Raw genomic sequence first — 12,218 nt, 5'->3', positions numbered from 1 at the left:
AACAAATTAAGCTGGGCAGAATATCAAGTGGATTTCTCAATAACTGAGTAGCCCCACTGCATCATTTTTGTTATATAATTTTTAGGCTAATATTATCTTTGCACACTTTTATTTAAAAAGTTCTTAGCTTATTATTTGTGTTTTGCTTGTACATATGTTTGTGTACCACTTACATGTCTTGTGCCATGGAGGCCAGAAAGGGCATCGTGGTCTCCTGAAATGGGCTGAAGTTGTGAGTCAAACCTGGGTCCTCTGGAAGAGCAGCCAGTGCTCTTAACCACTGAGCCATCTCCCCAGTCCCCATTCAAAAGTTTTACTAAGCATCTTTTGTACCAAAATGTATTAAAATTGTTTTAAAATTTCTGCTCACAGCAGTGTGGAGCATAGTAGAGGACAGTTGTGTAAAAGAGAGGGGAGAGTTGAACAAGTAACAACAGATGAGGAAGAGCCAACCCAATGCTGAGGCAGATCGGAGGGGCATGCTCGCGAAGCTCACGGGTTTGTGCAAGAAAAAGTGCGATACATCTAAATATTGAATTCTTAAAGGATCTTTTTAGTCTCATGTTTCATAATATATTTAAATTAGGAAGCAAAATGAAGGATCAAAAAATAAGGATTTATCAGTGAAATATTTAGGGTTCATCTATTGATGACCAGCAGGTGGCAGTAACTACACAAAGGAATTTTAATATGTTTTTGTTTTAAAAGATACTGCTCATGGCAGTGTGGAGCATGAATAAAGGACATTTTATTTTTGTAATATGGTATTATAATTTTAAAAATATAATTTTCTTTATTAGGTATGATGTACTAATATACTAGCTCAACTTAAAATTCTAAGTATTAGCTGCATGATAATACAATAGGGTTTTGTGTTCCTACCCCAGAAGTTCCTGGGTAAGCTTTGTGACTTTCTCCACAATCCTCCAAAGTGACCTGCAAATTAATGTGCAAATATATTTTTCCTGGGAAGAGAATCTACAGCTGATTAGTATCTTGAAGGTGTCACTAATGCTCAAATATATTGCAAATTTCAACTCTATTTTTCTTAGAATAAAGATTAAACCACGCAGCCTAGCATTTCAGGCCCTCATTAATGGCCCCCTGCAGACGAGTTATTAATATTACTCAGCTATTTTACTGTGAGAACGTTACATTTTCTGGACTAGCACAGAAAGGCCTGTAAACCTGTAACTTCAGCATTTGGAAGACAGATGCAGGAGGGTCTGGAGTTTGAGGCCAGCTTTGGCTGTGTGGTGGGATAGCCCTCAAGCCATCAAGCATTGGAGATATAATTGCTGGAGCACTTGTGTAGTGGGTGAGAGATTCTGCGTGTGATCTCCAGCATTGCCTTCCCAACGAGACTCACCTGTCAGCACAACGCCCTAGCTCGGGAAAGACTGGTAGAGTATTAAAGAGGAAGGATGTTGTGGTGAGATGGGACAGTGGGCTAAAGAATGTCCCAATGGAACTGCCACTCGTTAAGGGGCCCCTTTAGCCCATTACTCAACCTCAGTTTCCCCTCTGTGAAATGGTTCTCTGAGGACTGTAGAGGACACCTCCTTACTCTGTTTGCTTTCTTCTCCTGGAGCCTGTTCTGCCTCACCCACAGAGCCAAACCGATGGATAGATGAAACAGGAGGGACGTACTCCCCACATTTCTCTCGGTTTGGCCACTATATTTTATCCATACAGATTGATGGCTGATGCACCAGTGTGCATCATTAATTCTTAAGGGGGTCTCAAGAGTGGTTTTTGCAGTATAATTGACAGTCATGTTTCCTGGGCCCTTGACATTGGAAATATGAACATATCAATTTCTAGAGTTTTGTAGCTGAGTAAGTAACTTCAGAGATCACTTAGTTCTATTTAAAAACTGTAGAATTTTGGAACAAGAATATGATTGGAATTGCTTTCTACCTTTATGAGTAAGGATCCTGTTTCCAAAGTTAGATCTCAGAATCACCAAAGGCAGAAGCTACTTCCTGTCTGGTGTCAAGGCTGATTCTATGAGCACACTGTGTATGCCATTTGCTCAACTGGTGATTCTCTCCCAGGAGCTGGGGACTCGCAATGGCAGAGAAAGTAATGAGCTGGGTATATCATGATATATCCATTTGCATGAAAGATAAAGTGTGTGTGTGTGAAGTGTGCACACCAGGGTGGGTATATGGAGGTCAGAGATAAGCAGGAGAAGCCAGTTCTCTCCAGCATGGAGAACTCAAAGATCAAACTGAGATCATTGGCCTTGGTGGCAAGCACCTTTACCTCCTCAGACATCTTGTCAGCCCTCCGCAAAGTCTTTAAACACCATTGACGGAATTCTATAACCAAACCTCTGTCAGTCCTCAAACTTCCAAATGTCATAGTGAATACTCAGAGCAAAAGTTCTAATTCAGTTCCACCCCTACTTAGCCACAAAAAAGTTCAGGAAATTCAACTGTGATTAAGTCCAGACAAAGAAATTTAAAACATGGGCAAGTTTTTAACACACCAGAACCTGCTTTTTTTTCTAAGCTGGATGTAATATATGCCTGCAGCAATTCCCATGAAAACTAAATAAGAAAATGGATGAAAGTTGCTAGTCTTGTAAGGTATCACCCATGGCAGCACTCTGTCTTGCATGGGGAGGCTAAGCATCATGGGAAACATAAAACCTTTGCTAATTCATAGCTTCATCAGCCCAGCACTAGGCAGCTGCGGAAGGTACCCAGGATGACAACGGCTGAGGTGAGTGGCATTTGATGATTCGTCAACAAGGAGAGAGTTGGGACTGATTAACACATTAGAAACATTTAATCAAGACGGGAGATGTCTCTTGCACAGGGCGTTCTGCCTGTGTGGTCATTTTCTGATACTCCTTACATCTGGTAAGATCTACATTCTGACAATTCCTGCCCTGGAAATGAGCTGAAGAATCAGTATCAAGTGGATGAAGAGCAGTAAGAAACAGACCAGTGCTGTAGAGGAAAAGGCAAGACTGGGAGTTTCCCCCGGCAAATGGTCCTCTCCTCACCTCTGCTCCCATCACACATATTGCCTCTCTGACCTGCCACAGCATGGTCCTCCTCCCTGACCTGCCACAGCAGGCTCCTCCTCCCTGACCTGCCACAGCAGGCTCCTCCTCCCTGACCTGCCACAGCAGGCTCCTCCTCCCTGACCTGCCACAGCATGGTCCTCCTCCCTGACCTGCGACAGCAGGCTCCTTCTCTCTGACCTGCCACAGCATGCTCCTCCTCTCTGGGGCTATTTTGGTGCCCAACGTGGTTTCAGAAATTTAAAAACTTTTAACAAATATAAAACATCTAACAAATGCCCGGGAATTTGGCAGACTTTTCTTCTTCTATCTTTGCTATTTCAAAAAGTTTACTGAGTTCAATGTTCTGCAATTGCATAGGTTCCTTTTGTGTTTTCCAAGTAGTTTTATTTTTAAATGAGTGGGCTTTTAGAAACTACATATGTCCCTGCCTTGGCAGATCTCTAATTCTTCCAAGGGTGAAAATGCTTTTATCTGTGCTCTTCTGATCCTGATATGAAGCAGAATGGTAGGCATGGAAGCGCAACATTTCCTAGGGTCTCTTACAAAGGCTGCACTGGGAGGCGAGGAGTTGCTGATACTCATACTGCAGAGACGCCAGGTCAGCCAAGGAGAAAGAATTGGTGAATTTAGCTCAGATTTCATGGTCTTTGGTTCACACATAAACATTCCATAAGAGGGGCTGGAGAGATGGCTCAGTTGTTAAGAGCATTGTCTGCTCTTCCAAAGGTTCTGAGTTCAATTCCCAGCAACCACATGGTGGCTCACAACCATCTGTAATGAGGTCTGGTGCCCTCTTCTGTCCTGCAGACATACACACAGACAGAATATTGTATACTAAATAAATATTTAAAAAAATTCCACAAGATTGTGTGTGTGTGTGTGTGTGTGTGTGTGTGCGCGCGCGCGTGTGTGACTAGGGATTGAACCCAGGGCCTTATACACGCTAGGCAACTGTTCTACTTCGGAAATACATTCTTAATACTTTTCTGTGTTTGGGACAAGGTCCTCACTACAGTTGCCAGTTGAACTTCAACTCATTGTTACCTAGGAATCTCTGAACTAGTTATCTTCCTACCTCACGAACGTTGAAAGAGCATTAGGGATGCAGTAAAATAAGCTCACAGGCAGAGGGACGTGGCTGGGGACGTTTTCTGAACATAGGTAAGTTTGTCTGTGCTGTGGACTTCTGGGATGTCGTGAGAGAAAGCCTGGGTGTGTATCTATGGAAGAGCCTGGTCAGGTCTGAGGCACGGTAAGAAGGAACAGATAGTGCTCCTTGTAGATGGCTGTGCCTATGGGCTTCTGTCTGGCATATGCCCAGCATTCCACAGGATGCTCCTGGGAGAGGCACCGCAGAGTCCTCGTGATATTTGGAAACCTACCACTGTTTGGGGACAACTATTCTAGTCCTGTCTCATTGGACAGGATGTACTGAAAAACTATGGATGAGGTGTAGCATGTTTTATGAGTCTTGACACAACAGTGGAGAGGAGGCCATGGAGTTTAGGGAGGGAAGAGATGCTGCCACTGCTTTTAGGAAGCAATCAAGGTCTGAAATCTTCATTTTGGAGAGCCCCATTATTCTCATAATATTGGAATGGTCATTAGTCCACAGGGTAATTGAGGTAAGACATCCACGAGTGGGAGTCTTGTCTACACAGACGATTTTTATTGGGTGCTGGTGGCCTGTGTGCAAAAGGGGAGATTGCAATCTATTTGAAAACCTTTTTATTCGATGACTTTCCACTTTATTTCCCTCGGTATGCCTAACGATTAAATCAACTCCGGTTCAGAGATCAAACAGAAAATATCCTGCTAAACTCTGCAAATGCCATACCCCAGAGGGCTGGACTGCTCTGCAGAATTGAACATGAGGATCTGGAGATGCCTGTGCTCTCGCACCCCTTGCCCTCACCTAAACTCCCACGCTCACCATCTGTGTAGATGTGGGGGCTGGCACGCAAGCACTTACCGCAGGCACCCGCTTTGGGCCGAGGCGCTCTCCACGTAGTGTTTCAGAGCAAGCTGGAATTCTTCCAGATCATCTTCTGCCACGGACATCTGGCGCTGCACGAGCATGATGTGCTGCGGAAGAAAGGGAGCTTGCCGTCACACACACGACTGCCAGCCAGAAACCGGCCCAGAAAAGCCGTCACTATTCTATCGCGCAAGAAACACAAAAGCCCAGAAATTTATAGCAGCAGAAGCTAAAGAAAGTGCCCTCTGCACTGAGACGTTTCCTCTTTAAAATTAAGCAAGAGATGCAATTAGAATCATGGAGGAGCTTTCCAGAGAAAGTCTCAGTTGGCCGGAGGTGGCTGACCCAGGCACCGGCATCTTAAAAGCTTCCCGAAGTGCCTCTGATGCGCCACTGAGTCGTGGCCACCACCCTAGAGATACCAAGGTTTAAAGAGAAGTTCTATCGGAATCTGCATCGCTTCAGTTTCTGATATCAGATACTGTGAAAATCATTACAATCAAGTTTGCTTTTAAAAACGTGGGCTTACTGATGCATTTCCAATGCTGTGTCGGTGACCAAAGGACTATCATAGATTACCCATTTGTAACACGTGCTATTCAGAATGCCCTAACCAGTTGGCAGTGTGATGCTCCATACATAGAATCATCTAAGGGACAAAGCTCTGGGTATGGTCTGTGAGGGGGTTCTATTATCGGGCTCATTTAGCTAGTAAGATCCAGCTTAACTGGGGCGCCCCATCCCCTGAGCTGGGTGCTGGACTGAGTAAGGAAAGCGAAAGCTGGGCACCAGCCTTCATGTGTGTTTGCTTCCGGACTGTGGACATAACAGAGCCAGCTGCCTCCTGTTACTTCTGCCATGATGGAGTGTACCCTCAAAACATCACGGTCAAATAAATAGTAAGACCCTCATTAAGTTGCTTTTGTACAATATTTTGCCATAAGCAACGAGAGAAAAGTTGCTACTATACCCGATTTAATGGCTCACAGTAGGTTGGCTACTAACTGTTTTTCCTAAAAAAATATTATTACAATTATAACAATTGTCATTTATACTCCCCAGAGAATTGCCTGGAGACCTGCCTGTGTAGTCTCACTATTAAGCCTATCTTCTTCTGCAAGGATTGAGGGAAAACTTTAAAAGTATGAAAATAAGCCTTATAAAAATGCAAGAGTAAATTTAAGACACACTCACAGGGATTGTATGGAACACAAACAAAACTTGCCCAGGATTGCTTGCCCGGGAGCATAGAGGCTACGGTTAACCCTGAGCTTCTGTTCCCTGTGCTGCCCAGTTTCTCAGTGCTTGTTAAATAGCTGTTACTGTCAAACACCGATTGCATTGCAGGAACCACGAGAGGCACTAAACACATACAGCTGTGGTGGTTTGAATACATATTGCCCCTGGAGGCTCATTTGGAGTCGCCAAGAAAGTGCCACCATTTGAAAGGAATAGAAGGACTAGGAAGTCATTGTTGAAGTAGGTGTGACCTTTTGGGTAGAAGTGTGTCACTGGTGGTAGGTAGGCTTTGAAGTTTCAAAGGTCCAAGCCAGACCCAGTCTGTCTCACCCTCCCTCTCTCCCGCTCTCCCCTGCCTCTTTCTCTGCCTGCAGATCAGGATATAGATTTCCCTGCTTCAACACCATTTGTGCCACCATGCATGTGCCTGGGCTCCCTGTCATAGGAAACTGTAAGCAAGCCTCCATTATCCCCATTAAATGCTTTCTTTTATAAAAGTTGGCTTGGTCACGGTGTCTATTCTTAGACAGACACCATGCCTTTTTATTTTGTCACAGTAAATACCACATGCAGGGCTCTGGGCATGCAGTGATAAAGACAGGCCTCTAGGGCTGGGGATTGATTTCACTGGCAGAGTACCTGCCTAGCATGCATGAGTCCTATCTCAATTCCTAGGATTACATGCACGCACACACACACACAGGTTCTTTGTTTTCAAAGGGCTTAGCAAATTCAGGCTAAAATCTGTGTCCAGGCAATGATATCAGCTCACACATGAAGCTGACTCTATTTATGTAAGCTGATCATAAGGATCAGTTTTCTGAGGAAACGGCGTTGCGTTGCCACTGACATACAAAGCCGTTCAGCCGTCAGAACCATGTTTGTGTCCACACACGAGCACTCAGCAGGCTATGAATAGTGTATGATCTCCTCCCACTCCCCAGAAGGAGATACTCTTCAGTTGGCTTTTACAGATGATCACAGAGGTTAATGGACCAGGAAAAAAATTTCACAAAAACAATTGGGTGGCAAGGCTCTTCCAAGAACTGAGAGCCAGTGTCTAATCATAGAATTTCCTAGCTGAAAATGTCTCTCAGCTTGAATTCATTGTTGTTATCAAGCACTGAGGGCTGCGTGTTTCTCGTCTACTCACCCCATTTATGCCTTACGGCCTAGCTTCATCACTGTGTTCTCTCTCTCTCGCTCTATCAGTTTATCTAAAATTCATGTTTTTCAGACCTCCAGAGACCAATTCCTAACAAGTAGAATTTAGTAATATCCGTAGATCCCAGATTTTGAGCTAAAGCGGTCACCATAGAGAGTTTTGGGTGGTAGAGACCCTTGTAGAGGGGTAGAGGGGTCTATGTGTGTTCTACAAGGGGTTCCTGTGGGAATTAGATAGATGGTCAGACCCCACATTGTCATTCCTCATTTCCCAGGTACTCTTGGGACTCTCTTCCCTTGCATTTAGGCACAATCTCTTGATTTTTTTTTTTAACAAAAATATTCAAACAGGAGCTCCAGATAACACATTTGAGCCTAATATGAAGGACACGAGCCATCGTATCTTTCTGTCTGTTTCTTTTCTGTTGGTAGGAGGAAGCCTATCTTGGGAATAAGAGAGATTTGAAAAGAGAGGACTATGTGCCCCTGAATCACTGTGTGGGCTTTTTACTGGAAAAAAATAACATTTTAAAATAGTATTGGAAGCATTCTATAAATTTGACCCATTTATTTACATAAATAGCTACCTTGAGTTCAACAACCCAATTGACCCTTGCTTTATTTCCTCTCAGGGGCAGAGATGAAGAATCAGAAGACTCAAACCTGGGACTAGCTCCCAAGGCTCTGTGGTCTATCAGGTCTTTGTGGGATTCTCCCAGGAACTTGGTGCAGTACTGACAACCAAAGAGAACTGATTTCCTACATATATATGATATATGAGCCCTAGCCCTCTATACCTGTTTCTCTGTCACTCTCTGTTTGAAAGCAACACTTCCATGATTCAGGAAGATGAATACTGAAAAGGGCCAGAGGCCTTCACGACCCCACAAGAGACAGGTCCATTGGAATTCACCTTTTCTGTTCCTCCTACAAGGTCCCCATTTCTGTTTCCCTCACCTGGGACCTGGGTTAGCTTTCTAACCGGCTTCGAATCTGCGAATGCTGCAGAAGTATCATGGGTATTTCCAATAAGGGCCCGAGGGACTGTCAGTCCTCACCCCAACCCCACTCAGGTCCCCGAGATTGTCATGTGCACAAGACCTGATGGAGCAGGGTCAGCAAGGGGTTTCTGTAAACAGACAGCAGATAGGTCAGGCTTTGAGTGCTACTTGGTTCCCATAGCAACTCCTCAGCTCTGTTACTGAGTGACCCCAGGTACTACATAAATGGAGGAGGGCCCAATTTCAATAACACTTTATGCAAAAAAAAATAGGTGGTAGAGTGTGAATTACTCCCACAAGGAGCAGTTTTGAGCTTCTCATATGTATGGCAGGCTTGGCCAACACCAGCGAAGCTGATTCAGAGCTGGGCATAGACACCTTTAAACAAAGAGCATAATAATTTGGAAAATTGATGAAATTGTGATTTTTTTCTAAAATCTCTCTATATATTGTATTCCTGGGCTTATAAATTAATAACTTGTATGATTTACTTGCTTTTTTGCATGCCATGAAATTTTTATTGGTGTCGAAAGCAAGAAATAATACATATTATAACAAATGTCATTGTAAATCTAAATGAGTGAAATAAATTCATTCATTAAGTTTTTGACTTATCATTGGGGCACTAGATTTTGGGGGCAGTGAGTCTTGTCTTCAGAGTGTGCATTTTTGAAATTTTGATATGGAAATCACTCACCGGTTTAGTACTCTCCTCAATAACTTCTTCTTCCAGAGGTTCAAGTTTCAGATCCTTCAGAAAAGGAAGTAAAGGCAGAGAAAAAGAAAAGATGCCAAGTTACATAACTAACATAAACCCATACTGCAGTTTTGTTTTCATGGCTAATTTTGAATCCAAAGTACTGTATTGTTTGAAAGGAGATGAACCAATTTTCATTTTAAAAATTGATTTGTTTCAACAAAGAGATATTGTATCTTTATTAAAAATCAATGTTAAGGCACTATTTACAATAAGTTTAAATTATTCCTTCCTTCACTGTAGCCCCCAGAGAGCAAAGGGGCGACTAGAAATGCTGTCACAGGGGGAACAAGGCTGGGAGGACCGGACTCACAGGCAGATGCCTTTGTTTTCATGTCCTAGATATCCGTATGTTACAATGTTTCTGTGCTCCAGCACCGAGTTTGCTTTACTAAAGCTAGTGAATTGAAAAATAAAGGAAAATGACTAATATTTTTTTCAAAGTTTTTTTTCAAATGTTTAGAACTGCTCTCTCTCTCTCTCTCTCTCTCTCTCTCTCTCTCTCTCTCTCTCTCTGTGTGTGTATGTGTGTGTGTGTGTGTGTGTGTGTAGTTCAGATGAGAACCTCTGTCCGTCTTCATGAATGCAAGACTTTTATAAAGATCTTTAGGTCTTATCAGGGGTTAACACCAATGCACCCAGTAAAACCAAGTGAGTAAACCTTCAATATTTGTGAAGAAACACATATTCCAAGTGAGGAATACATGAAATATTTCCCTGAAATAACTAAGTAAAAATTAGCAGTTATAGCTGTCCAGTTTATGCTACACAGTGTGAAACTGGGCATGGCAGACCAGGTCTGCTCTGGCTCAGCTGCGTGTAGATAGAGCTCCAGGTAAGTTAGCTTTTTATCATCGCTGAATGATTAAAACGTTCAGGTCCCTTCTGCTGTAGATTTATTTCCCCGAAGACCTCCCTCTAAATGGCTCCTCCTCTTGTCTTTCACATCCAGTTTTAATCCAGCATCCTGAACACAGTCTTCCAGCCCACTCCCCTTAAGCATGGAACTCCTCCATCCACTCCCACCTGCTGACTTTAGGACCTCAGCTGTAGCTCATGATTTGATTTCATGTTTTTTCTTAGATTCTTTCTCATATTTTTGTCTGTCTTTGTAGAGACAAAATATTTTGCATCTTTTAAGTATGTCTGCACGGCTATTACCAGAATGCTGCTAGGCACACAGACATTGCAGAATCGGCGAGTGGCTGGATGAAGGTCCCACCAAACCATGGCTTTTCCATAAAGTAAAATTAGGCCGTGAGTTAGAATGTGAGTGGAATATTAGCAGCACAGTGCTGACTAGTGGTCTCTGACTGTGTTTCTCTCACTCTTCGGTTCCACATTGTCTGACGGAAGGGAAGAAAAGCTTGAGGGAGCCATCCTCAGTTATCCATCCTCTGGTGACCAGATAACACACCAGGGAATGTACGGTCTTTATCATTGCCTTTGTTTCATTTAACATTAAAGATTTTTTTCCTTTTTATTCCCATTCAATTTTTAAAAAATGGTGTGTGTGTGTGTGTACTGCAGTGCATGTGTGGAGGTCAGATGAAGGCCTTGAACATCAGGCTTCACATGTTCTGTCTTCGTGAGCTGGAGTCTCTCTATTGCTTGTTGCTTTACACAACAGGATAGACGGCTGTGAGCTTCCGAGAATCCTCTGCTCTCTACCTCCCATGTGTCTCCCCCAGAGAAGCACAGGATTGTAGATGGGTTGCTACTGCACCCAGCTTTTCTTTGACTCTGGGTATTAGAACTGAGGATCTCTTGCTTGCATGGCAAACATTTCATACCTGGAGCCATCTCCCCCAGCCCTGAAGGTGTTTTGTACGGACTCACTATAGTACGGTTATAACTTCAGTACACCCCTCCCCCTTTACTACTCATGGAGACTGGAAAGAACAGATCCCGAAAAACTCATAGGAATCCTGAATGTTCGTAACTACCAGCCTCTTGAATGGAGTCATGTTTAGTTTACTGTCTAGGAAGGATTATCATAAATATTCAATAGACAAAAAAAAATCAACAATATGTTCTGCCTCAAGTATACTTTCTTTTAACAGGGAGATCAAATCTCATAAAAACCATAAGGAACAAGGGAGTCAGCGGGGAAACGACAGCCCCGAGCCACTGTTTGGCCATTGTGTCGTTTTCCTCTGGAAACCTAATTCAGCACAGCACAGAACAAGCCAGACAGGAAAACCTAGCCCACACTGTGCACGCTCATCAGACAGCTCATGCTGAGCGCCACACTGCTGGAGCCCAGGCTGAACACCATCACCCTGTTCTTTCAGCAAGCCTCTCCGATGCTGCTCTTACAGTAAAACCGTCTCATAGGAAGGGAGGGAGACAAAAGTCCAGGAGAGAAAGGGATGTGATAATAATACTTTGATTTAAAACAGGCTAGAGAGATGTTACTAAAGTTTAAGCCATTCCAGGAAAAAAGAACTGTATGCATTTCATACACCAAGGGGAGACATTTTCCCTGGGAATGTCACAACCCCTTCACAAAGAGATATTTTGTTCTTTAAAAGAATCTAAACTTGCTTATCACAGGAACCCTTATGTTTCCATTGGGTTTTCTTCTCAAAACAGGGTCTCAGATTCCCCGGGCCTTTCAACATCAGAAAGCTAATTTTCATAGACACTGTTTTTCCTTTAGTCCCAGCTGAAATTCAGGTCTCAGGGAATGAAAGAGGGAAAGTTAATTTGCAACAATCTTACAGTTCTTGTGTTTGCTCCAGGAGGAGCAGACATCAATGAAGACGCCCAGGCTTAGGGGCTGGAGTTATCCAGGATTGCTTCTCTCTGACTTGACTCTGCTTGCACAGAGAGAATCTTGTCTTCAGCATCCTTGCCCATCTTCAGGCCTCGAGGTTTCACCTCAGTTGGTCCAGGTGTAAAACCCAGCCTGCCAGGCTGACCTCATTACTGACATTTAAAGGGGTACCTTTGCCTATTGTACCCTGAAATTGATGAACCTTGAAAGCCTGTTTTTTTCACTGCACCTCAAAGTAGGCTACCACTTGTCACCCCACT

The 12,218-nt window shown here is 43.4% G+C and overlaps 2 protein-coding genes across 8 annotated transcripts in view; one reads left to right on the top strand and one right to left on the bottom strand.

Moving 5' to 3' along the window:
• Necab1 (N-terminal EF-hand calcium binding protein 1) overlaps window positions 1–12,218 on the bottom strand; it is a 178,790-nt gene that overhangs the window by 6,477 nt on the left and 160,095 nt on the right. For all 3 annotated transcript variants that reach the window (XM_050165608.1, XM_050165598.1, XM_050165589.1), the window contains 2 exons: window positions 9,120–9,173; window positions 5,013–5,125 (listed from right to left, as the gene is read on the bottom strand). In XM_050165608.1, coding sequence (XP_050021565.1) covers window positions 5,013–5,125; window positions 9,120–9,173 — 167 coding nt within the window. The remainder of the gene's footprint in view (window positions 1–5,012; window positions 5,126–9,119; window positions 9,174–12,218) is intronic.
• The window catches only part of CUNH8orf88 (chromosome unknown C8orf88 homolog), a 65,348-nt gene that overhangs the window by 34,424 nt on the left and 18,706 nt on the right, over window positions 1–12,218 (top strand). Inside the window, exon 6 of one of the 5 annotated variants that reach the window (XM_050165661.1) lies at window positions 8,054–9,110. The exons of the other annotated variants lie outside the window; for them this stretch is intronic. Coding sequence (XP_050021618.1) covers window positions 8,054–8,065 — 12 coding nt within the window. The 3' untranslated portion in view covers window positions 8,066–9,110. Of the gene's footprint in view, window positions 1–8,053; window positions 9,111–12,218 lie in introns of those variants that run through there. 5 annotated transcript variants of the gene reach the window in all.

This window comes from Alexandromys fortis, unplaced genomic scaffold (genome assembly GCF_014885135.2).
Source record: "Alexandromys fortis isolate MF-2015 unplaced genomic scaffold, M_Fortis_MF-2015_v1.1 scaffold_18, whole genome shotgun sequence".
Classification (NCBI taxonomy): Eukaryota; Metazoa; Chordata; class Mammalia; order Rodentia; family Cricetidae; genus Alexandromys; species Alexandromys fortis.
This window is presented reverse-complemented; position numbering and strand designations above follow the sequence as displayed.